This window comes from Carya illinoinensis, chromosome 10, assembly GCF_018687715.1.
Source record: "Carya illinoinensis cultivar Pawnee chromosome 10, C.illinoinensisPawnee_v1, whole genome shotgun sequence".
Classification (NCBI taxonomy): Eukaryota; Viridiplantae; Streptophyta; class Magnoliopsida; order Fagales; family Juglandaceae; genus Carya; species Carya illinoinensis.
In genome coordinates, this window is record NC_056761.1 from 1841314 (window position 1) to 1866017 (window position 24704).

The 24704-nt window shown below is 37.5% G+C and overlaps 4 protein-coding genes and 1 long non-coding RNA gene across 13 annotated transcripts; 1 reads left to right on the forward strand and 4 right to left on the reverse strand.

Annotated features, from left to right (window-relative positions):
* Window positions 1–1763: 1763 nt before the first annotated feature.
* Window positions 1764–5833, forward strand: LOC122279022 (protein WVD2-like 4). 5 transcript variants are annotated; one of them, XM_043089270.1, is made up of 9 exons: window positions 1764–2082; window positions 3308–3581; window positions 3683–4027; window positions 4111–4175; window positions 4279–4359; window positions 4525–4606; window positions 4693–4764; window positions 4902–5009; window positions 5106–5833. In XM_043089270.1, exons 2-9 carry the CDS (start codon window positions 3345–3347, stop codon window positions 5655–5657), a joined length of 1542 nt encoding a protein of 513 aa, XP_042945204.1. In that variant the 5' UTR covers window positions 1764–2082; window positions 3308–3344; the 3' UTR covers window positions 5658–5833. The 5 variants fall into 5 exon arrangements, with proteins under 5 accessions (XP_042945204.1, XP_042945205.1, XP_042945206.1 ...); XM_043089271.1 differs by having other exon boundaries at window positions 1764–2047; XM_043089272.1 differs by having other exon boundaries at window positions 1765–2082; window positions 4117–4175.
* A 151-nt stretch (window positions 5834–5984) lies between these two features.
* On the reverse strand, window positions 5985–10338 carry LOC122279021 (putative RNA polymerase II subunit B1 CTD phosphatase RPAP2 homolog). Of its 5 annotated transcripts, XM_043089266.1 has the most exons (8): window positions 10094–10298; window positions 9877–9987; window positions 8628–9229; window positions 7787–8470; window positions 7483–7676; window positions 7130–7393; window positions 6759–6917; window positions 5985–6377 (listed from the first exon to the last, which is right to left on the reverse strand). In XM_043089266.1, the coding sequence occupies exons 3-8, from the start codon at window positions 9214–9216 to the stop codon at window positions 6273–6275; spliced, it is 1995 nt and encodes a 664-aa protein (XP_042945200.1). In that variant the 5' UTR covers window positions 9217–9229; window positions 9877–9987; window positions 10094–10298; the 3' UTR covers window positions 5985–6272. The 5 variants fall into 5 exon arrangements, 3 of the variants coding, with proteins under 3 accessions (XP_042945200.1, XP_042945202.1, XP_042945201.1); XR_006229425.1 differs by having other exon boundaries at window positions 6759–6874; window positions 9877–10299; XR_006229424.1 differs by having other exon boundaries at window positions 6759–6927; window positions 9877–10299.
* A 3325-nt stretch (window positions 10339–13663) lies between these two features.
* On the reverse strand, window positions 13664–16203 carry LOC122279779 (fasciclin-like arabinogalactan protein 17). The gene is made up of 3 exons (XM_043090608.1): window positions 14768–16203; window positions 14117–14241; window positions 13664–14037 (listed from the first exon to the last, which is right to left on the reverse strand). The coding sequence occupies exons 1-2, from the start codon at window positions 16155–16157 to the stop codon at window positions 14168–14170; spliced, it is 1464 nt and encodes a 487-aa protein (XP_042946542.1). The 5' UTR covers window positions 16158–16203; the 3' UTR covers window positions 13664–14037; window positions 14117–14167.
* Window positions 16204–19188: 2985 nt separating this feature from the next.
* Window positions 19189–20723, reverse strand: LOC122279815. Its single transcript, XR_006229675.1, has 2 exons — window positions 19707–20723; window positions 19189–19509 (listed from the first exon to the last, which is right to left on the reverse strand). It is a non-coding gene; the product is annotated as an uncharacterized LOC122279815 (long non-coding RNA).
* A 703-nt stretch (window positions 20724–21426) lies between these two features.
* Window positions 21427–24449, reverse strand: LOC122279624 (fasciclin-like arabinogalactan protein 15). The gene is made up of 3 exons (XM_043090359.1): window positions 22921–24449; window positions 21742–21848; window positions 21427–21653 (listed from the first exon to the last, which is right to left on the reverse strand). The coding sequence occupies exons 1-2, from the start codon at window positions 24251–24253 to the stop codon at window positions 21775–21777; spliced, it is 1407 nt and encodes a 468-aa protein (XP_042946293.1). The 5' UTR covers window positions 24254–24449; the 3' UTR covers window positions 21427–21653; window positions 21742–21774.
* Window positions 24450–24704: the final 255 nt, after the last annotated feature.

The following is a 24704-nucleotide window of genomic DNA, read 5'->3' on the forward strand; positions in this document are numbered from 1 at the left end:
TTACAATTATAAATTTAAACTGGTTAGCAACAATCAAAGACATCAATGGAGTGCGATGGTCCCCCGTTTGGCGAGGGAGAATATTGAGGAGAAACAATTAGAAAATGACATTTTTTTATTTTTTCTCATTTTTCATGACAGCCTCACATATTAACTGAAAAATTAAATAATATCGATGTCTTTTTTAGCTAAGGATCATTTTCATGTAACCACTAGAAACCAGCTCATTGTACATTTAAGAGTAGAAAATACACACCAAAAACAGAAAAAACACTTGAATATGACTATAAGAATATGATCAATCATTTCTTGCCCTACCACTTATATTTTGGTGAAAGGAAGAAGCAAAATATCCAACAGTTGTACAAATCTTGCAAGCATATGATAAGTTGTTGATGTATCATTACAGGCTACATCACCAGCCATACACGTACTGATCTATTCAGACATGAAATCGTATTTAATTCATAGGAAACTAACATCGCTCTACGCATGCGGCATGCTTATATATAATAATATTTGCTTATGAATTAAATACCGAATGATTATCTTATTCATGGAATAATGCTATTTTTTATTCTAAATTTTGTTATTCTTAATCATATATAGAACTTGATGTAAAACTTCACAAAATAAAAGGAAGTAAATTAGGTCGAAAAATTGAAATTATGAATTCTATTGAATCGACTCATGGTGATTATTTGTTGAAAAATATATTAAATACAAAAACTCTATGTATAGTTATTTTTACATATTTTTTTACGCATTTCACTAATGTGATTATCTACGTCACTTTTTTAATATAAAATAACTATTTTAACTAATCATATTAGTAAAATGCATAAAAAATACATAAAATTTTCTCTAAGATCCCGTTTGAATATTGAGTTTAGTTGAATTATTTATGAATAGTAGTAAGTTAAAACAGTAGAGTGAATTTTGTAAGATCTATCTAAGATAAGTTTAGATGTATTTAGATATTAAGATTAGTTTAGATATATTTATAGAAAATTAAAAGAGGTCGTAAGTCTGGTGTATAAAGAAGTGTTAAGTTAAAAAATATTATAAATTTTAGATGTAAATAAATTTTGAATTGAAATAAATTTAATAATTTAAAAATTAAATATTTAAACATTTAAAATCAGACGGAATAACTCCAAAGGTGCCAATATTACCGATGCAAGTTTCCGTCCGTCACAAACAAAACGTGAAGGTGTTGTGAGTGTTGTGACTTGTCCCACAAACTTTCGGTCATGATTCGTCTCCAGCCGCAAGATCTGTAGCTATCTTCCCCCACCCACCATAATCAGACCCGCACGTTGTGACAGCTCAAACCCGGTGAGGTAGATGGGGTCCACATGTCGAGGTTGTCCGAACGTGGGAAGGCGAATCATGTCGCTTGGTCGTGCCATGTCATCACCCATGGGAACACTCACCCGCATACAGACTCCGTCCCCACCCCACCTCCCCAAACGGCCAAACCCAACCACGTTTTCGAACAGTTCTTCAGTTATAACTTATCTTCATGGCATTGGTCCATTTCTTAATTGACTATCATGCCCTTGCTTAGAATGACAAACGCTTCTTTCTTTTCCAATTGATGATGAAGATTTAGCTGAAAAAATGTAATTGGTGAGCCAGACTGTTAATAACTTAGCTTAGTAGTTTCAGCTATGATTAGATCCAGTGGTAGTTCCGTCATTTTAGCACTCCTATCATTCCATTCACTTCATTGAAAAACTCGTCCCTTCTTCGGCTTCTCTGTCTCGCGTGTTTCTCGTACCAGACCAGCGGAGTGTGTGTCAGCAACTCACGCTGTTACTTTCGAAGTGTCGAGCTCAAACAATCACAAGCAATTCGACTTCGCTAGTGCTTCTAATCTACACCACTCTCAATCTTTCTACCAACTCCACTCTATTTCAGGCTTATATACCCAATTAACCAACAATCTTTTATTCAATATCTACCCTCATCATTCAGGTTTGGAAAAATACTTGATCTTCATCTTGAGTTCAGTGTTTCGCCGTGTCAGCGAGGCTACTATTTAGTAAGTCCAAACACTCAAACTCCAAGTTTTCCTAGGTACATGCTGAAACACTTTTAGCATTGCATCTCTTTGACTTCCAATAAATGGGCTTCGAATTCTCAAAAACACGGTTGCTTTGTCCTATAATTTGTATATTTTGAAGGTTTGGTTTGTAGCGCCAGGTAGTATTGGTATCTGTGTACTCTTTACCGTTCAATTTTTACGTATCCTCAACTGGATGTGCTATAGTTTGTAAAACCTTTGCAGTCTATGATGACTTTATTAATCCTCTGTTTGATTGCTGAGCAAATGAAGTGCAAGATGTTAAGATTCGGGATCTTCATATCTGGGTAGAAAGTGAAATTCCTTGTTTCTAAAATCTCATGTTAATCTGATCATACGAACTTGGCTTTATTGGTATGCGTGTGCGTGTGTTTTCTTACCATTTTACGGTGTAGAAGTATTATGAAAGATCCAGAGGATTTTGAAAGAGGGGTGGGATGTTCAGTGGCATCGGGAAAAGGGGTCTGAATTTTGAAACGGTTAGTGCTGCGCAGATGTTCCTTTTACTGAAGGGATTTTCGTAGTCATTTGTGAAGCATGGTGGGGGAAGGAGGGGAAATACTAGTGAAAGGCTTGAGAATGTATCATGGAGGGAGAAGGAAAGCCATTACGATCTGAAGCTTGCATGCAGTTTCGTGAATGTGATGCGTAGAAATTGTTACAGCAGTTGAATCTAGTTAAAAAACCAATACTATACGAAGGAGGTACTAGTGTGAAGGAAGAGCTTCAATATACATACATGCGTACATACATATATGTATGTATGTATATATCTGCGGTTGTCTTTAGTGAGGTTTTGCAACTTTGTTGAGTAATGGAAACCTTGCTTCTCTACCAAAGAGGGTGCGGGAATCCTTTGGGCCATGTATTGGTAAGAGTTCAACATGTTTTATGTGTATAGCATGCTGGTGTACATCGGGCTCTGCACGTTGTTTCTTTGTTTTTCTCTGCAACCAAACGAAAAGAAAATTCTGGCCTGAAGATTTTCGAGCTTCTCTGTGCGACCAAATGGAGGTTTTACTCGTGTAGAATAAACTGAAATAAATTATCACTTACAAGGAAAGAAAATCAGTCAATCTTGGAAATAACATCAGATAATCTACAAAATTCAAGAACAAATTCTTCTCTATTTTCTTCTGACTGACTGACTGACTGCTTGAGCAGAGTGTTTTTTGGCCTAACTGCGGTATTGACACTTAGATTTGGCTGGTTCTGCAGAAATTATTCTTCCCTATCTGTACGCCTCTGTCACGCAATGGAGTCCAAAAATGGGGTTACTTTGGTGGATGAGAGTTGTGTTATTGAGAGAACATATGTGGAAGAATCAGCTTTGGACATGAACAAAGAGAGTGAGCATTTCTGTAACGCTGAAGTTCCCTCCATGAATGGAATATCTGAACCAGTCAAGAAAGCTGAAAGCTTTAATTCTTCTGAAGTGATGGTTAAAGCCTCTGCAACAGCCTCAACAAGTAAAAATTCAAAATCTACAAAGGTTCTGTGCAAAGAATTTTCTCTCATTAGCTGAATTTTCCCATGTTGGTTGCACCTTGTATTAATAATTTGGGTCTATTTATCTTTTTGCTGTCGACTCAGGAACCCAGAACTATACATGGGGATTCTCCAAAGACCAAAAAACTGGCCAAGGATAAAGCCAATCTGAAAGCCACGACTCCATTTTCTCGAAACCGGAAATCAGTCCTCACCCAGAATCTTTCCCTCCCAGCAAGAGGAGGTCGTTTTGATGTTACGAACAAGAGCATTGATGTGTATCCAGTGAAAAGAGAAGCCAAACATGCTCAAAGGCACGTTACTTCCAGTTTAAATCATCCAAACAGCCCTGCATCCGCCGGAATCCCCTCCAAGGATGCAAAAACAGTAAGTGGAGCTTCTGGTCGGCGATATTCTTCAGCATCTATGCCTAGTATTGGACGCACTGTGGTAGCTTTTTCTTTCTTTGTTTTTTCATTTGTGTCATCAGTATGGTCCTTCCCCTACTCTGTGCTAAAGTAAGTTCTTGCTAGGATCAGCCTGGGAAGTCCGGTTCTTCCAATGAAACTAGTAACTGCCCCCACGATGAGGAATCCCTGTGAGTTCCGATATTTGTCAAAATAATTTTGTTATAGATTTCAGGAGAGGCGTTATTTTTTGCTGAATAATTCTCATGAGGCTGTTATGTGATGTGATTGCAGATCATCAGTTAATCAGGACTTGAATTCTATAAAAGCAGCACAGCTGGTGAAAGAGGAGGATGATGTTCGTTCCATAACTTCGTATGATTCTTGATCAGACTTCTTTCTTTTCTTTTCTTTTCTTTTCCTTTTTTTCCCTTGTTGCAAGCATAATCGTTCATTTGTCTCACCACTTCCTCTTCAGTTTTTATAATTTCCTTGTTATTACATTGGTATTCCCGTAATGTTCTTTGTTATTATTATCAGAAGTTCTACTCCTCGTGAGCGGAGGAGGAGCAGTTTAGGATTTTCTTTCAGGTTGGAGGAACGAGCTGAAAAGCGAAAGGAGGTTGCTGATGCACTGTAGTCCTTGTTAACATTTTTTTTACTTTTCTAAATGCAAAACACTGATCACTTTCCGTTTTTGTTGACCAGTTCTTTTCAAAATTAGAAATGAAGATTCAGGCACGAGAAGTAGCAATAACTGACTTGCAAGCAAAATCAAAGGTATTGGGACATTATTTTTATCAACCCAAAAGATAATTTTCTTTTCATCAATCTGTTTTTCTTCGGTTTTTGTCTTCCTATCTCATGTCTGTCCCATTTCAGCTATTTACTACATTTTCATTCTGGGTATCTTGCAGGAAAACCAGGAGGCGGAGATCAAGCGACTGAGAAAAAACCTGACATTTAAAGCTACACCGATGCCAAGTTTCTACAAAGAGCCACCTCCAAGAACTGAAATAGAGAAGGTAACTTGCTTTTCGTTTTTACGCCCGACTTTGTGACTTCATGAACAGTAGTACCTAACTTTCTTTTGTATGTGCAACCCTTACTCATTGACCTAGATACCAACCACACGCCCAATATCTCCAAAGCTGGGAAGGCATAAGAGCTCTGTGACCGTGATAAACAACTCTTCTGAAGGTGATGGATCTGGTCTTAGCCCACCTACGAACCCATCTCCGAAGCTCGGGAAGAACAAGAATTCCATTACCGTAAACAACCCCTCGGAAGGCAGTGGGTCTTGTCGTAGCCCACATCTTAACCGAGAACAGAGCGATTCAAACCAAGGGTTACGCGCAGAATCTGATAAAAATGTTGTTGCTTCGAAGAAACCGATCAGAAAGTCCCAACCCAAGCTTCAGACTCGGGAAATTGCTGTCGCTAAAACTGTAAGAAAGCCTGCCAAATCTAAAACAGAGGCCCCGGGAGAAGATAAAGCATGCGGGGGAGAAAATGAAGAAAGCCAGAACCCGTCTACGTGTATTTCGGAATGCAAAGATAATATGGACCCAGAATCTGCAATGGATACCGCCCAGAACAACAATGCAGCGGCTCTTAATTCACCTACCCTTGAGATTAAGCCTCATGAAGTTTCCGCAGGAGGTTACTGTTAAAGACATCATTTTGGGACTTATATTTCATCGGTTTAAAGTGTGAAGTTTCATTGAACTTTTCAGAAAGAAGAGAGTTCCATATTATTGTGAATATTGTGGTTTTGAGAAAAGCATGCTAGTCGAATATTTGTTAATCTACAGGTTGATATAATTATACTCGGGTCTCTTTTTCATCATTGTATCATTGCCATATGGAAGTGTTTGCCGCTGTAATCTAGTCGACTTTTACGCGTAGTTTAAGTTAATGAATCTGCTGCTGAGTGCTGCATGATATCATTTGCAGGCAATTGATGAATCTCGCTCTTCTTCATTATGAGGATATACAGGTAAACAAAAAAAATGTCCATCGCCTTTCTTTCCCGATATAAGGATGTACATTGAAGTTCCAAAGTTAAGAACTTTCTTACCGCTCATTACACAAGGTTAGGTGGCAATTTGGCAAGGTTTTCTTTCTTCTCATTGTTTGGAACTAGGGTATCAAATTTTCTTGATTTCATGGCCAAATCAAACTTTCCTCAGTGCTTGAAAGAAACCATAAAACAAAAACCAAGTCTGGTGACCATTGAAATATAAATGTACAATTGCTTTTGCATTCGTAGTTGACGTTTTTCTCAGTCAAGCTCCACTCTGTGATGAGAAATGAGGAACCCTGCCGAGAGGAATCATTAGATCCTTCATAATCTCATACTCTTCCACACTTATTTGGGCACCATCCAACACCTATTTAGCCAACAACAAAACAAGGAGTCTGGTCAAAATTTTCCTCGCTCAGAACAAGTATGTGAAAAATCGAATCCACACAGACAAAATTCAAAAAATAAAGGTATCTCATGAATCTCTACATCCAGAGTTCTCTCTTAAATAAAAGGCTGCCGCTACTCCTAAGAACTTGGATTTTTCACATTCAAAATCAAATGTTTCTTTTATTTTCCACAAATAGCCTCATATGCCAATTCAATCTCTTTGGATCTGATCTCTTTGTACAATACCCAACTGTAAATCCAACATGTATTGTTTTGTCAAGCATACCATATCGCTACTGAGAATTCACCATAAGTTAAAACATATAAGATGATAACACAATATAACGTATGATCTCACCTTTGTCAAAAACATCCTCCTATTAGTCAAGTGTGAGGTAAGTGCAGGGATCCTACAAACAGAGAGAGCTTCAATAAACAGAAGAACAATCACTTGCCACTGTTTCGATCTGAAAGCTGGAAGTGCATCCAAAAAAGTCATTGTATCCAACAAGCGCCCCTGCATAAAACTTGTCAGAGATGGCTCACCAATCAAAAAATCTCATCTAATGTCTGTATAAACCACACTAACTTCAGATGATATTTTGCAAAAAATTAGAAAATGAAATAAGCAAGTCTAAAAAGCATTTGACTGTCATGCAGGGTAGTGTTGACATCCCTTAGACAAAAGGAAACAGACAACCAGCAAACTGACAGGTTCAAAATCAATACCAATCCTCGCTCCAAAATAGATATTGGTGTTGGCAGTCTCAAATCCGCAATTAGTCCAGGCAAAGCCCGAGCAAGACAACCAGCAAGAGTTTGCTTTATTTCAGAAGAACGACCATCTGCCAAGACAATCTTATTGGGGTACTCCCTCCCATTAACGGAATGGTACTCTTCATGAAAACTCTCATCCTTCCCATATATATAAGCCAAAGAAGACGCTGTTGTCCATGCAAAGAGAGCCATCCACATTTTGGCAAAAGGTGATAACTGAATGACAAAAAGGTACATAGTCAGACATTAATAAAACTAGTGAAACAAAAATGATTGTGGCCCTGTTTAGGACAGAGAAACCTTACAGTCAAATTGAAACCCTCTGGCGGAGCATCATACCACGAATCTTCAGGGTTAAACAACTCAGAATGTGGAACCCCAGGTTTTCTCGGCCACTTTAAAGGAGTTGGTTCGGATTCGAGCATATCAATATCATCCATCAATTCCCCTTCATCTACATCTCCTTGATGTGGCAGTATAATAATTCCAGCTTCAGAGACTGGATATTGAATGCGAGAAAATACAGGAAAAGAAAAGGTCAGTACTTTAATAGAGCTATCGAACCAAATATTCGTAAGATAACACAAACTTAAAGACACAGTGCTTTACTGGCATCTCTGGCATCAGATTCTCCAGAAGCAACAGCCTCTGCTGCCTCGTTTAATGCTATTGCACAAGCTTCTGCCGAGTCAAAGCGTAACTTTTCATCATTATCTTCCACATCTTTACCACTTAATCTTTCAGGAGCTTCCTTTTTATCTTCCATGTCACTAACCTCACAAAGATTTCCATCCCCACTGCCATCAACTTTCTCATCAGCCCAGGTAACAGTGCGACCAGATTTTTTCATACCCGAAGGTTTAAAAGAGGATTTGCACGTAGTTTCCTTTGACATAGCTGCTTTCTCATCGGCGGCTTCCTCTTCTGCTTCTGCAGTACTTACACTGGAACTAGTTGGGCAGGGGTTTGAAGTTGAAGGCAACCCTGTGATGATATACTCACCTTTGGTGGCCATTCTACTCTCTTCCCCTTTTGATTCTCTTGATTTCCTTTCACCAGGATTCTTTGTGGGAGCGGATGGTTTTTCACGTATGGCAACTTGATCCTCCAAGTCTTTACAATTCACTTTTCCTTTCGGTTCCCTTATTTTATCGTCAGAAGGAGTCTTTGTTGAACCTGATGGCATTTTTGAGACACTATATTCATCTTCAGTGATTATAGTACTGATGAAGTCCATCTCATTGATGACGAAGTCTTTTTCACTATTCAATTTGGTATGCCTAGCTTTGGACCCTACAACATACAATCCAAGCTCATTTTGATGCTAAAAGTTAATTTTCTTTAAGATACAAATTAAAATCGCACATCTGTGATGGATCTGGTCTAACAGACAAAAGTGGCACACTTAAAAAGAGATGCACGCTCCCAGATAAAACTTTAAAGATCATACCTCCTTTGGGATTTTTCAAAAGTGAGGACTTGGAACTGCGTTCCCTCTGTGGAACATAGCCTTCAATTGCATTTGATGGACCAACCCACTCCTCCAAAGGCACTTCCCCAACCTTGGTTTTTGGTTTCTCCTGAATTGTCAAGCCAGACAATCCTAAATCCCCATTCTTTCCCAAACCATCCTTGGAGTCCAAACTCAAGTTCCCAAATAACCTCAAAACCTCATTAAGTTTATCCAAGTCCAAAACTGAGCATCTTTCATCTTGCAAGCTCTTAGCAAAAGCTTGACTGTTAACAGCACAGCTTGAAGAGCAATACATGTATGTCTCCTGTAGGTCATAAACCTTGTGTTCCTTCAAGGAAATGCGGTAGCGTCCCTTTCGAGGGCGATCAGCTGGCAGAGAATTGCGGCAAAGAGGGTAGCCACAGAGGTTCACAATTGAACGCTCAGTCACAACGTCTTCATAGTCACTGCGAGACATCAGAGATCCAGCAGCAAAAAGATGGTTTTCATCTTGGATGCCTTCAAGGAGGGAAAGTTGCAGTTTGTAAACAGCATCTTTCACTGAGATTGATTGATCCTTTGCCATCGAAGAAAATATTCTGAAGTAAAGATCGAGTTAGATGAATTTCAGAGTGAAAATCTTTCAAAAAAATTCACATTTCCCACGCCATGCCATGTCAGCCGGTGTGAAGCGAATGTAATAAAATGAATAGGAAGTGTAGCATTACTCGTATGAAAAAGGAATAATAATTATAACAACAGCTCCACCAATTTTAGCGCTGCAGTGTTTCCTCATAAGCCAGGCAGAGGCGCGCGCGCGCGCACATATATATATATATATATATATATATATATATATATATGTAGGTGCACAGGCAAACATAAAGAGGAAAAGAGACGAAAATATATATCAGAAGCTCACGAATTATAAATCATTACGCGCATATCAAAGCTTATGGATTATCAATGACGCCCTCATATCTCTGTTCCAACTTGAAAATTTCTCCACAAGTATGCCTTTACAGCCCAAAAAAATACAAAGAATCTTACTTCTTTTCCAAATCGAAGGCACATGCATAGAAAACACGTATTTGCAAATCAAACTCGGAAATCCTACATTTTCTCCAAGTCCAAACAGAATCAATAGATATCAAACTTACAGCTAACCTAAAGCACCCAAGAGCTCGTGCGCACACATACAACTATAAAATATATACCCGGAAAAGAAACCCTAAGTGAAACAGACCTAGCCTTAGACTTTGATGTTGATTGTTGGGGCTATATGCAGTGACTTTGTGTAAACAGGTGTAAGTTCGAATTCACCGTAAGTAATCAGGCAGAATCTTAGATCGAGGTGCTGCAATTTAGGAAATTTCATAAGAAAACCATAGATACCAAGGTGGCCGAAGAATTTTCTCAACGTTTATGGTGATACAAAATCAGAAGCAATTCGAAGTTATTACTTCTATGAAACACTCAAGTGCTGTTTCCGGTGTTATCTGAGACCCAATCAAATTCAGATGAAGTTTACTCTTTAAAACCGGATTCGGAAATTTCAGTTCAACAGATACACAGTTACCAGGAAGCGGGAGAGAAGGTTGCTTGGAGGGACGCAGGAGGAGAGTCGGGAGACAACGAAATTGGGGGTTTTAGAAGGGCTTCGATGGCGGTTATATGAGCTCGGGGCTTATAAGAATATCTAGTCTTGGGCCCTTTTAATAAACACCAAGGCCCATATAACAGATTTAGGGGCTCTAATCGCTTTATACCTCAAATTGCCCTTTTCCAACAGCACATCTAAAGAGCTTTAACGTTGTGACGGTTGTTATCAGCATCTTGTAAATCTCTGTAAATAATATTCAGCATAATATTCAATTTGGAGGTTTTATGAGTCATTGCGTAAAGCACGTCAGTTATATTATTTAAATGATAAAATTTAATTTATAATATTTAAATTTTAAAATTTATCTTTTAAATTAAATTATGTCTTATAAATATTTTACTAAATATATTCTACATACCAAATTAAGAGTAAAAAATTTTCAAAACAATTTGAATATTTTCTTTTTCCGAAGGAAAATGTCATAATCAGGGATATCTCCATATCAACAATTTGGAGCTCCACCAACACATTACTAGACTGATCTGGGTTTCACTAATGTTAATACTGTCTACAAATAAATGTCCAATAGACAGTACTCTGTCTAAACAAAGACTCAACCTTACTCTTTATAGAAAAGGATGACTTGACCTCTACGAACACAACCATCCAAGAGACAAACTTTTTTTTTAATATACAATAAGGAAAAAAAGAACGAAAAATGATAAATTACAGTTTGGACTAATTTTGATATACTTTGACAGAGCGTGAAGGCAACAAACTTGTCTCTTTTCAACTATAAAAGTCAAATCTCAAATATCTAGTGGTGGTGATTCTAGTGATTCGGCGCGTGTGACTAGAAGAGCTATCGGAAGAGGTGATGCGTTACAACCACGCGCAGTTGTTAGTGGTGCGTAAGGACCACGCATGGTGATTTCTACAAAATCGCCACTATTCTCCGATCGATTTGCAATCTAATAGTCTTTTTGTGCATTGCATGTCTCTCTTGAGTAGTCAGAAAATTATATATCTAACTTTTGAATGAAGAAAAATAAACTAAGAAATGAAGATAGAAGAAAGAGAAAGAGGAGGATAAATGAGAAGGAAAAAGAGAAGAAACTCGAGGCCTCCTCCTACTCTGACGAAAATCAAATATGAAGGTTTATTTTTAGAGTGAGAGAAAGGGTTTCGAAAGGAAAGAATACTTTTGAAGCTTTCAAGTTTAAAATCAAATAGATAATTACACATAGGTTGCATTTAGATGTTAAACTGAGCTGAGTTGATCTAAATTATTTATAAATAATAGTGAGTTAAGATGGTTGAGTAAGTTTTGTAAGACCCACTTAAGATAAATTTAAAATATGTTGGATGTTATAATGAATTTAGATATATTTATAGGAAGTAAAATTATTAGAATCTACTATAAATATCTACTATTTACTGACATTATTGGCTCCTCACAGTGTGCCAAACTTGGAAAAAAACAAATTCTACACTTCATTATGGTGCAAGAATTAATGAACAAATATCATACTGTGAGTTTGAATTGTAAGACCCAACAACACATGTCAATGAGTAATACACTTAAAATGCGTTGTCCAGCTGATGTCAATTGTCAACTCATGTCTGGAGAACCATAAAGTCCATTTCGATAATTGCCAGTGCTATTTACGCTGGGCCTAATCAACGTGTTTAAGTTAAACTGTACTTATTTGTGTGTTTAGAAATTCAAATCAACTTAAAAGTAAAATGTATTGAACTGAGTTTGGCATCCAAACAAGCCCTAGACTGTCAAATAATTTTAAAGTTAGCTAGTCAATTCTCAGTTTAAATGACATGGGATCTTAAATACAACCGACAGGTCTTTTTTTTTTTTCTCTCTCTCTCTCTGATTGTTCTAGTTTTATACATGTTTTATTAATGGACTTTGATTACTTGATGGATTTAGAGGTGGCGTAAGTTTGTTTGCAACTCGAAGTTAAAGATGAAAAAAATGGTTAGGATATCAAAATCCCACGTCATTTTCGTATAAAATGATGAGACTCCTTTTGGGATGGACATTGCTGCCGAAGCCGAGAGTACTTTCAACCCGATGCAATTATTGTAATTATAATTTTTTTAACATTTTTTTAATATTTTTTAAAAAATATATAAATTCAATATAAATTATTCTATTTATTATACTTTTATCCTATTAAATAAGATATAAAATATTTATTACTATTAAATATTATTTATTACATATTCTTTATCATATAATAATGATGAATATATTACATTTTATTTAATAAAATAAAAATAGAATGAAAATATGACGTATACATTACTCGATCAATAATATTCAATTACTTAACCATTTAAAAAAAAGAGTACATATCATCATCCCAATTCATCGAAAAGCATTTCAAAAGGGGATTCGTCAAGAAGCTTGCAAGTGCGAATGAGAGCTTATTGATTATCATTCGAAGTAGTGGGATATGACAGAAGATTGGGAAAATTTTCTTTTACGCGTGACTGCGTGAGGCTGAGGTTGCCTTGAACACTCCAATTCCCACAGCATGGAAAAAGAGGTTATATTGAGGCAGAGGTTTTCTTCCTGCCCCTTGCAGTTTTGATGGGCTTGCAATTCATCAGCTATGGCTTTTGTTTGCGTAAACATTTTACTTCAATCTCATGTTGCATGTGCCGATGCAATGCACCACAGAGCGTGTGCGCTCCGAAACTTGCTTGTTTTATATTTTATAGCCATGGCTGATTTTGCTGTTCTTTTTTTTTCTTAATTTCTTTTCCCAACCTGCCTTAATGTGACATCCATTATAGTTATTTTCAGCGGCCAAAATAAAAGATTCTTTTAATGTTTTTCGAGTCAAAATTTATTCCAATCCGATATGTTTTAGGTGAGCAATTATTCACGTGTTGATCTCATTGTCTGGTCTCGAGCCACCGTCATAATTTGGTTTCATTTCTTCTAATCAAATCCAGCGTTTGTTTAGTTTGGACTCTAACCCCCCAACCAAATCCTGCGAATATGCCCTCCAACCACTGAATTTCATAACTAATATACCGAGGTAAAAGAACAAAAATATTCTAGGTGAGCAAACAAAAGTACGACCGTGTCGAGCCTCAGGTACATGCCAAGCTGTATCGGAATTCAGAACCGGTCTCTATTTCAGATATTTTCTGCATATAAATATAAAATTTAAATCCCACAATAATTAATATTGTTTACAGCCAATATATGGGATTCGGATTCTATACTCTCTCTTTTCTATTTTTTTTTTTCTAATGAACCTGTCCCAAAAAATAACCAATAATTGACCTACAGCCTGTGTTTTCATCTCTATTACTAAATGACAAGGAACAACATCCTTAGAGGGCCATCAGCTCTGCTGTCTAAAATCAGCAAAATAATAAACCACACAACCACCACCCCTAATTGTCAATGTCGGCACAGTTTCAACTTCAATGGAGAATATACATCCCAATCCAATAGAAAGGTCCAATTTCATACACACAATCATAATATGACAGTAAAGAATATTTACGTTTCGGTGTGGATATACGAGCCATGGATTCACAAACAGGCCGAAAAGATAAAAAAGAAAAAAGAAACACAGCCCAGTCATGAAATTCGAGCATCTTGGGAGATTGTTTTATGCATTATACAGAGACTGAATCAAAGAGGGAAAAAATCGTGATTATGGTATTTATAGCAAAAAACAGAGACCTTTCTTTCTCTTTTGCAACGTAAACGCTCTCCCTTCAATTAACTATGCATCCATTGTATTAGATGGAATCATACTACAACTGCATATAACAGGAATTACTTAGCAAAGGAAACCTATTTGAATCAAAGTTAGAAAGAATGTAAAGGAAGTGTCTTTACCATTTATGAACTGTTTACAAGACATCATTTTCCCTCCTTGGTTTTGTATATTCATTGACAAGTAGATAAACGGGAATCCTGTCCAAAAGCTCCAAGCATCCTACATGCTACTTCCAGCAACTTCCCTGTCATACGAAATTTAAGTCAAACACAAGATAAAAACCTTCTAGTTCTACATCACATCCGTAAATACTTAAGCAACTCCTCCTCAGCATGGACCTAGTCCACGAAAATTGTGGCATCATCTTAATTTCACTTCTCACCGACAAATTTGATTCACTCAACGTTGCTCTCATCAGAAACCCAAAAATCCACTACGATCCATTATCAACACATTACAGGTCGAAACCCACCATCCCCGACATGTTACACCAAACAGAAACCCCGAAATTGGTCGGGATAGCCGGGACGAGAATAGCATATCTCCGACAAATATTATCCCATCAACTCGGAAGTTCCAGTTTCCCCTACCAACCTAAGCCAAAAAAACATATGACTGTGCCGGATGAAACTAACCCATACTACTTACCCGCCCGCCCCTAATATCAGAAAGAACCAACCACGAACTAATTAAACAAAGAAACTAAAAATAATAACACATTATATAAGCAGTTAACCAATCAATGATGGAGGAACTTAACAGTAACATACCTCTTCTTGGCTTGGTGACAACCTTGACAACTGGAGCTGTTTTCTTCTCTGTCTTTAGTTCCTCCTCCTCCTCCGCTGGGAACAAAACACCGTCAATCCCTTGTACAGAAATTCTCCCGTCCGTGTAAATATCGGGGTCGAACAGATATGCGGACCCATCTCCCTGCCCGAATTTGACCGAACCATCAGCCTCCTGAGCCACAACCTTGTGCGGCAACCTCAGAGTATCGTAACGGACCTTTCCAAACCTTCTCACCGCATTGTACATACTCTCCTCGGTCTGATACTCGGGTATGATATGGTAGTATATTATCTGCTCCGGTGCACCGGGCTCGCTCAATTGGTCTGTCGTCAGCTTCGCCATGGCCTCGTCGTTAGGAGCCAAGACGGTCAAAACGTATCCTTCGGAGACCAACCTTCCCATTTCAGTGGCTAGGGAAGTTAGATTAACCAAAATATCTGCCATCTCGTTGTAACCACCGTAATGCAAAAGGGTGTGGATGAAGTCCTTGACCTGGCGCATACCATTGAAGTGACCGTGGGGTCCTCCGGGTCCTGGCGCCGGTGCCGGAGCCAGGGATGGTCCTGGTGCCATTGCGTCGTAAATCGGAAGAACCGGCGGGGCTCCGGCTGGAACAGGTGCTGCTGGTTTCTTCAAGCGGTGGGTCCTGGGGTCCACCTCGGGTGCGCCCTCCGGTAAGACCGCGGAAATCGACTGCAGATTCCTTCTCCGGTTGAAATCTTCCTGTACGGATCGGGGAATCAGCATCCGTTCGATCCCGTGGATTACACCGTCAGGGCGGATGACGTCATCCGGTCGAACAATTTCGGCAGAGTCGATGATTCTCTTGCCGGAACCCTGGCTTCTCAAATATACGTGATCATTACAGAGGTTTGGGTGCCGAACCGGCCCAGAAGACTGGCGGGGCCACTCGTCGGAACCGATTCGTCTGGGAACAATGTGGAACATCAAGAGGGTCTGGAGGGACTTGAGGTTCCCGGGAGCGAGCAAGAAGCGCTTGAACTCGGGGTCGAGTCCTCGCTCGAGAGCTTCATTCCTCGGCGCGAAGATGGTGATGTTGTATTTCCCCACGGCTTCCTCGAGGGTTTGTAAAAGAAGGGCTTTCTCCACGAGTTCAGCGAGCTCAGTGTAATGCGAATCGAGGAGGGCAACGAGGACCGAGTTAGAATTTATCTGGCCCGAGCTCCCAGAAGAAGAAGATTTAGAGATGGGACTTTGTGGCAATGTCACATGCGTTGCCGAAACTGAAAGAATGAAAAGGGCGAAGAAGAAGAAAACAAACTTGGAGACACCATAGAGGTGGAGATTCATGGCGCTCATAGAAAACAAGAACTTAGACTCACACTGTCTAGCCTGATGTTTTAGCATTGAAGCAGTAAAGTGGGCGGGCGGGTGGGTTTTGCTTGGGGAAGAAACGCGCGGAGGAAGAGAGAGAAGTGAAAGCTAAGACATTTTATGGTGGGTTCAAACAGGCTGGATGTAGGGACCACACCGTAGTGACAGGTATCACGAGCTGGACGGCTTCAAGCTCCGAGCCCGAGGTAGTCCCCAGCCACCGCATTCTGTCTTTAGCCACCATTTTTTCATGCCAAATCAAACACCGAAATTCCACGGCTTTGTTAGTTAAAAGTAAGAAAAGTGCTAAAGCTTCCTAGGGTTTTCGTCGGGAGTTTTTTTTTTTTTTTTTTCGCGATTAAATAAATATTTTTTATAATATTATAAATCTTTAAAAAAAATAAAAATATTAAAAAATACATATAAAAAACATAATAAAAAATAAAAATACATAAAATTATACTAAAGGAATCCCAAACGAGAGCTCCCAACTGCAGTAGTGACATCACCTTAAAAGTAATATCTTATTTTTATTTATATTTAATTTTATAAATATTTACATCATTTTTAAAATTTTTTATTTAAAAAAAAAGGATTAATAATGAACAAACAATTACACTTTAATATTATAAAATAAAAATAAAATAATGATATAGTAGGTAAAGTTTTCCTGAAAATGATAATATTTTTAAACTCATATTTTAGAAACTTCCATTGCTTCTCTCTCTAAAATGAAATTACAAAAACAATTGTTGAGATTAGTTAATACTTTAATAATTGTTGACGTTGAAAGTTGTTTTTCAATGAACAACAAAATTTAAGAGGCCGACAAAAAACAAAATCATCTAAAGATTTTCGAACTTTACAGAGTTGATAGATGTGATACTATATTTCTCTTCCTCTTATTTAATTTCTTAAAAATATAAAAAATATTTTAATTATAAAAATATTTTATAAAAAATATTTACAAATTGATATAACTTAATATGATTCTTTATATTATAAAATTATGTCAGTTTATGACTTTATTTATATAATATTTTTATAATTATAACAATTCTATAAAAATATTTTTATCATATATTGTAGTGATGTCATAAAAAAATTGATGAATATCATAAAAATTTTGTTACGTATAAATAAAATTATGTATTAATTTGTATATTAATATTGATTTATTTATATTTAAAATTTAAATTAATATTATTTTTAATAAAATTTATTTTTTAATTAATTATATTAAATTAATATATATTAATACGTAGTTATATTTATAATTAAATTTTTTTGTATTGTAATATCAAGAAGATAGAGGGAGAATGCGATATTAATTAAATATATTACAATTTTATTAAAAGAAAGGAATGATAATAAAAATAAGAGAAGGTAGGTGGGACAAAACTATCAAGTGCAGGTGGGTGAGGCTGAGGTGTTCAAGCAGAAGCCAGCCGAGTGTGAAGGAGCTCAAAAGGAAAGGTGTCGGTGTCTGAAAGCTGAAATGTAAAAATCAAATTAATACCCTCAATTTTACTCCAAGTTTACAAATTTCCAGATGTCGCCTCATAGCGCGCGCGGGATGCGTGCATTTGGTGGCTTCTCTGCGGACAATATATGAAACGTCGACGTTTTGTCTACCAGCAGATTCTTTGTCACCCTCAGGGTCTCATCTACGATTTGTTTTATTATTATTGAAATAATATAATATTGAATGATTTTACACGTTTTATTAAACAAATTTAAATAACCAACGTGCTTTGTCTTTTAGATTTATAAATCATTATAATTTTATAAATTTTCTGTTTTCAACTCTAATCAAAGAGTCATTTTTATATAAATTTTATACATTTTATTAATATAATTAACTATATTAATTTTTTTAATATATAACTAATCATATTAATAGAATACATAAAAATAACGACGTATAAAATTTTTATTAATCAAATGTGTCCTCCGTTTAACTTTTAGTTACTAAATTATTAAGAAGCTGTTTGATTTTTCAAAATTTTTAAAAACCATTTTATCTCATATCAACTCAATAATTTTATTACTATTTACAAATTATCTTAAAGTTATCTCATATCATCTCACCATCCAAACTAGTCCTAATTTTTTTAAGGTATTGTATTACATGATATAAAAAATAAAAGTGAAAGAAAATTATCAAGAAAACCAAAAATTGAAAATACAGATAAGTCTGAAAAGAATCAAAGCATGAAATGAGAATAAAACATCTAAAACGTTGAAAAACCACTTCCAAAGAGAAACAAAATCCAAATTTGAGAATATAAAAAGTAATAAATTTGTGAAATAATATTGTGATTTGAAACACAAATTCCCAATCCAACATAGGAGCTCAAGTTATACATTAATCGATTTTAATTCATCACATTTAATTAAGATACGTTTGGATACAATAAGTATTTCATCTCGTTTTATCTCATTATTATAATTTTTCTAAATTTTCACACAACATATAATAATTTAACTTTTTCAAATCTAAAAACAATATTTATATTAAAAAATAATATTTTAACAATATTTTATTTAATTTTCAATATTTATCTCATTTCAATTCACTATTCAAACGGCACCTAAATAATGCATATTTATAGTGAATCACACATTATTATTTAAAAAAATTGTCTGTTTATGAGTCAATCTTAACCCAATTTTTTAATTAAACTGATTTTTTTCCCAATTTTCTTACTTTAATTAATTGTTGTTATTATATGGTCTTAGGAACACGTGATGCATTTAGATTGGACATGATGTAGCTTTGTACTACCCAAATAGAAAAAAACAACTTGGAATAATAAGTTAACAGATAATTTTTGTCCAGCTTAATGACAAAATCCATAAAATAATCCAAGGACCATCTTATTACTCTATTTTTATTCTTATTTTTCAAAAAAGACAATCGTGGTTACTGAATATTAATAAAGGAAAATCCTTGACGATTAGTGGGCAGACAAGTACAAAGCAGATGCTTGGAGAAGAAACTGTCGAGCAACAGTTTAGACACGCAGTGATAGTTCATCCCTACCATACACAAATGAGAAAATAAAATATTGAAAGCAGCTATTATTCATCAACCTATAAGTGTGTGGTGTGCTACATAAACAGTGGCTTATGTATAGAATTACTCTGTATAAATACAAGCGTGTTAGATGGACTAGCCAGCCACACTGATTCTGATCGTAGCTGTTGCTTCACTGTGCCGCCAATGCCATCAGCAAGCAGAAACAGAAACAGAACATGCAGGAGGAGTGTAAATACCAAGAAAGTTTGGAGGGAGAACTGAGAAGCATGGGCAGCTCAGCTAGCTGACCCACTTATCTGTGGCCTTTCCACCAAGAGTTTATGCCATTATCACTCATAATTTCTGCACTAAAGAGATTCGTATCTATCACACACTTCAAAAGAACTGAATCAACAGTTACTTACTGTAAAAAAATAAAAAAATAATAATGGGAATTATATTAATGGATTATCTTTGAAATAAAATATTATTACTCCAAAATTTCCTTCTTAATTTAAACTCAAAATAAAGCAAAAGAGAAAGGACAACATTACATTTACCTGCTATGAGTGCTCCGTTCAGTTCTTCCATTTCAAGATCCTTTTCCACGATACACATTAGATTCGGGAACAGCTGAATTGAACCCACTGCCACTGGCATTCAGAACAAAATTTTTGTTTGTGTTATGCTTTTTGTATGAACCTAACGTAAACCAGCTGTCTTCAACATTTGCTGTCGGATATGAATCAAGCATTAAAAAGTCAAATCCGGAATTTGCCCACAGAAGTTTTAAGTTTACCTCCAAAAAGGAATAGAAAATGCTCCACAAAATGGTCAAGGATTCGAGGAACACCCATGAAGGAAAAATCAAGCAGTGAATTCCCCGACCCAATTTCTGTGACTGTCTCCGTTTACCGGTAATTATAATGGGAGAGTGTCCTTTTACGTAAAATACGACGGCAAAATGGGTCGAAGGAAGAGAGAGGCCAGAAATTACATATGAAACTGTTGTATGAATTTCATTCTCGAAGACATCAAAGTTGAAAATAGACGATTAGAAACGCAGAGTCGATCACCCTGGTCCAATTAACAGAAATGATTGTTGAGACCAGAGTTACGGACAAAAATGAGAGAGGATTTTGGTCGGAGGGACAGCGAGGACGAAGATGAAACTGGCACTTGATGTCGGCTAAACGAAATGGGGACAATAGAGAAAAACAACAGAGTGGGTCTAAAAGCCCATCCATCCCGGGGCCCCTTCTCGCACAAACATCAGGAGTTAGAAAAGGTTGGATCTTGCAATGGTAAATGGTAAAGAAATTCAACGGCCGAGTCAAGCCCAACCCACGCATATCGTTTTGCAGAATTTTGGGGAAAATGTTAGGAAATATGAAATTTGGATCAAATATCAGTACGTCTTGTAGAATTCGAATGCATAGTAAAAATAAAGAAATAGCTTTTTTTTTAATATTTTAATAACCTCTTTCTCTTTTTATTACGGGGGCAGAGGAACATGGTACAATCCTCTATTATTAGGCTGACACTGAAAGTCTGAAAGTGTACAATTAATTTATTAATTAGTGGGTAGTTTACCTCATCAACAATTATAATATTTCAAATAAAAAAAATATAATTATAAGTACAATTATATATTAATTTATGTATTAATATAATGTAATTGATCAAAAAATAAATTTTATTAAAAACAGTGTTAATTTAAATTTAAAATATAAATAAATCAATATTAATACATAGATTAGTGCGCGACAGTATTTGTATGTAACAAAATTCTATTTCAAATGCGTTAAAATATGAACAAACACTTCAATAAAGAATTAGAGATGTTCGATCCTCTCGAGTATAGAAGCTTTCGTGTCCAGTTCCACTCCGAGAGCAGATATAAAGTGATAATGTTTTCAAATCAATGAATTTGCATCCCATCCCATGGTTAAAGACGATGCAAAGGTCCAAAATATATTGTCGGTGATGGTGAGGGAAGAAAAGTAGGATGGGGTAGCTTCTATAAATGTCTAGACTACAACCTAAACTTGACAGATGCCAGATGCTTTTCGTCCAACACAAACCATTTTACCAGTATTTGAACACGAACCCTTCTTCTCTCTCCTCTTTTATTTCTTTTTCCTCCTGCTCTAAATCAAGCAAAATTGCAAATCAAGCATCCTTTACCAGCATAACTTTATCACCGCAACCCAAAACGAAGGTCCAATTACATGACCAGCAGCCAGACAAAAATCAGACGAGCAATGAACATAAATAAAATGAGTCACGAAAATTGTAGATCTTGGAAGGTTATTTATGCATACAGAGACGATGAATAAGAGATAAAATAATTGAAATATGTATATATATGTATGTAATTACAGTATTTATAACAAAAAAAAGAACAGTAAAAGCTCTCTTCTGTGGGTTTTCAAGGAAGTTTTGCGATGTATACGCCCCCTCCCATGATCTATGCATCCATTTTATTAGATGGAATTATGCTACAACTGCATATAAACGGAAAAATAAACTCAGTCAAACAAAAACCTGTTGAACAAAATTTGAGAGAATGAAACAGATGATTAACGCATTTACCATTTATGAATTGTTTACAGGTTTTGTGCATTTTCATTGACACGTAGATAAATGAGAATTCTGTCCGAAAGCTCCAAGCATTCTACATGCTACTTCCAGCAATTTCCCTGCGAGACATGCAACAATTAGATAAAGGTACGATATATATATTTTTTGTGGGCAGATAAAGGTAAGATTTAAGTCAAACACAAGGTGAACCATTATACACACATGCATACAAGGTAGACAAAACAAATCATGCCAGCTGATTAGAAAGAGTACGAAATAAATAAGAAAAGAAACCCTAAGAAGACAGCAATATTAATTAATAATAGACAGGCTTTTGTTGGCGCACTTGGCAGTGAAGGCGTGGTGGGGGGAGGCAGAATGTGGCTAACAGCTTGGCAGCCCTGGATTTTCAGCGTTTTCTTTTCTTTTATATTTTTTAATACTTGTTTAGTCACACGGATTCCTTGGTGGCAAGGCCATCAACTCCTTAAATAATTGAAAGAATTAGTTGAGGAACCTTCACTATCATCTCTACTTTTTTCTTTTTTTATTTGTGAGATACTTCTCACCGACAAATTCATGTATTATCTGTATCTCTAGTGCCTACGGTGTATAGAATACAGAAGCTAAGTGCCTCCAGCAAAAAAGCTAACCCTTTTTTAAATGAACCACATAAAAAAGGTACAAGAAAGAGAACTACTTTCACTAAATCCATCAATGATGGCTTCAGGTAAATTCTTCTCTGTTGCAGCATTTACAATACTGCCTGGCCTATCTTGTATCAGTCAAGGACTCAAGATGCCAAACGAATTCTGTTCCATATATGATTAATTCCTGTTCCATGATTCCATACATCCCACCACCACAATCTGCTATCAACACCACAGTAGCGAAATTGACAACTGGCTCCGGCACAACTTCTACATGCTCTTACCTAACTTACCGAGTTCCGTAAGAGACCGGGCACAAGAATAACCTATTTCCGACTAATATTACTCATTTAGTACTCAAAGATTAAATCTTTGAATGTGCCATGGTGCTCAAAACCAGAGTATCAGATCAAACTATCAATTACTCGAGCGCGCCTAACATCAGAAAGAATAAAATCCGAATTGACAACAATAGAACGTTATGTAAGCAATTAACCAACACCGCAGGTTTAAGAAATGGAGGAAGGTAACGGTAACATACCTCTTCTGGGCTTGGTGACGACCTTGACAACTGGAGTTGTTTTCTTCTCTGTCTTTGCCTCCTCCTCCTCCTCCGCTGGGAACAAAACCCCATCAATCCCTTGTACAGAAATTCTCCCGTCCGTGTAAATATCGGGGTCGAACAGATATGCCGATCCATCTCCCTGCCCGAATTTCACGGACCCATCAGCCTCCTGAGCCACAACCTTGTGTGGCAACCGCAGAGTATCGTACCGGACCTTTCCAAACCTCCTCACCGCATTGTACATACTCTCCTCGGTCTGATACTCCGGTATGATATGGTAGTATATTATCTGCTCCGGTGCACCGGGCTCGCTCAATTGGTCCGTCGTCAGCTTCGCCATGGCCTCGTCGTTAGGAGCCAAGACGGTCAAAACGTATCCTTCGGAGACCAACCTTCCCATTTCAGTGGCTAGGGAAGTTAGATTGACCAAAATATCTGCCATCTCGTTGTAACCACCGTAATGCAAAAGGGTGTGGATGAAGTCCTTGACCTGGCGCATACCATTGAAGTGACCGTGGGGTCCTCCGGGTCCTGGCGCCGGTGCCGGAGCCAGGGAAGGGCCTGGTGCCAATGCGTCGTAAATCGGAAGAACCGGCGGGGCTCCGACCGGAACAGGTGCTGCTGGTTTCTTCAAGCGGTGGGTCCTGGGGTCCACCTCGGGTGCGCCCTCCGGTAAGACTGCGGAAATCGACCGCAGATTCCTTCTCCGGTTGAAGTCCTCCTGCACGGATCGGGGAATCAGCAGCTGTTCGATTCCGTGGATCACGCCGTCCGGACGGACGACGTCGTCCGGTCGAACAATCTCGGCGGTGTCGATGATTCTCTTGCCGGAACCGTGGCTACTCAAATGCACGTGATCGTTACAGAGGTTTGGATGCCGAACCGTACCGGAAGATTCGCGGGGCCACTCGTCGGAGCCGATTCGTGTGGGAATAATGTGGAACATCAAGAGGGTCTGGAGGGACTTAAGGTTCCCGGGTTCAAGCAAGAAGCGCTTGAATTCGGGGTCGAGTCCTCTCTCCAGAGCTTCATTTCGCGGCGCAAAGATCGTGATGTTATGTTTCCCCACGGCTTCCTCGAGAGTCTGTAAAAGAAGGGCTTTCTCGACGAGTTCAGCGAGCTCGGTGTAATGGGAATCCAGGAGGGCCACAAGGACCGAGTTGGAATTTATTTGACCCGAGCTACCAGGAGAAGATTTAGAGACTGGGATTTGAGGCAATGCGGTATTGGTTGCCGAAATTGAAAGAAGGAAGATGGTTGCGGAGGAGAAAAATACGAGCATGGAGACACCATTGATGTGGAAATCCATGGCGCTCAAATAGAATAAGAAATTAAACTCTCTGTGACTCTGTCTCTCTATCTCTCTTTCTGGATTTCTGGGTCTGGACTCTGGTATTTTAGCTTTGCAGTAGTAAAGTGGGGGGCAGGTTTGCTTGGAGAGGAGAAAAGAGGAGCAGAGAGAGAGAGAGAGAAGTGGAGTTAAGACTAGTTAAAAAAAGAGTAGGGAGAAGACTCGTGATGTTGTGTCAGTCTGTAATAAGGTTCCAACAGGCTGGATGTGGGGACCACATCCCCATGGCGACTGGCATCACCAGCTGCGCCGCTTCTAATTTTCCCTTTCCAGGCTTCAAGCCATTTAGCCATTTCGCCATTCCGTGATCTGTCAGGGAGCATCCAATGTTTCATGTCACGCAAATGCTCAAATGCTCAAATTACTCATAAAAAGGGAAAAAACAAAAAAAAACAAAAGACAAAAACAA

What these genes read in the sequence shown, in the direction of transcription:
- LOC122279022 (XM_043089270.1), top strand. Translation starts at nt 3,345, where the DNA reads ATGGAGTCCAAAAATGGGGTTACTTTGGTGGATGAGAGTTGTGTTATT. An exon ending in AAAATTCAAAATCTACAAAG is followed by an intron (nt 3,582 to 3,682) that starts GTTCTGTGCAAA and finishes CTGTCGACTCAG; the next exon opens with GAACCCAGAACTATACATGG. An exon ending in CTAGTATTGGACGCACTGTG is followed by an intron (nt 4,028 to 4,110) that starts GTAGCTTTTTCT and finishes AGTTCTTGCTAG; the next exon opens with GATCAGCCTGGGAAGTCCGG.
- LOC122279021 (XM_043089268.1), bottom strand. Translation starts at nt 9,216, where the DNA reads ATGGCAAAGGATCAATCAATCTCAGTGAAAGATGCTGTTTACAAACTG. An exon ending in TTTGAAAAATCCCAAAGGAG is followed by an intron (nt 8,471 to 8,627) that starts GTATGATCTTTA and finishes TGTATGTTGTAG; the next exon opens with GGTCCAAAGCTAGGCATACC. An exon ending in ATCTGATGCCAGAGATGCCA is followed by an intron (nt 7,677 to 7,786) that starts GTAAAGCACTGT and finishes TTCAATATCCAG; the next exon opens with TCTCTGAAGCTGGAATTATT.
- LOC122279779 (XM_043090608.1), bottom strand. Translation starts at nt 16,157, where the DNA reads ATGCTAAAACATCAGGCTAGACAGTGTGAGTCTAAGTTCTTGTTTTCT. An exon ending in TGTCACCAAGCCAAGAAGAG is followed by an intron (nt 14,242 to 14,767) that starts GTATGTTACTGT and finishes TTCGTATGACAG; the next exon opens with GGAAGTTGCTGGAAGTAGCA.
- LOC122279624 (XM_043090359.1), bottom strand. Translation starts at nt 24,253, where the DNA reads ATGGATTTCCACATCAATGGTGTCTCCATGCTCGTATTTTTCTCCTCC. An exon ending in CGTCACCAAGCCCAGAAGAG is followed by an intron (nt 21,849 to 22,920) that starts GTATGTTACCGT and finishes CATGTCTCGCAG; the next exon opens with GGAAATTGCTGGAAGTAGCA.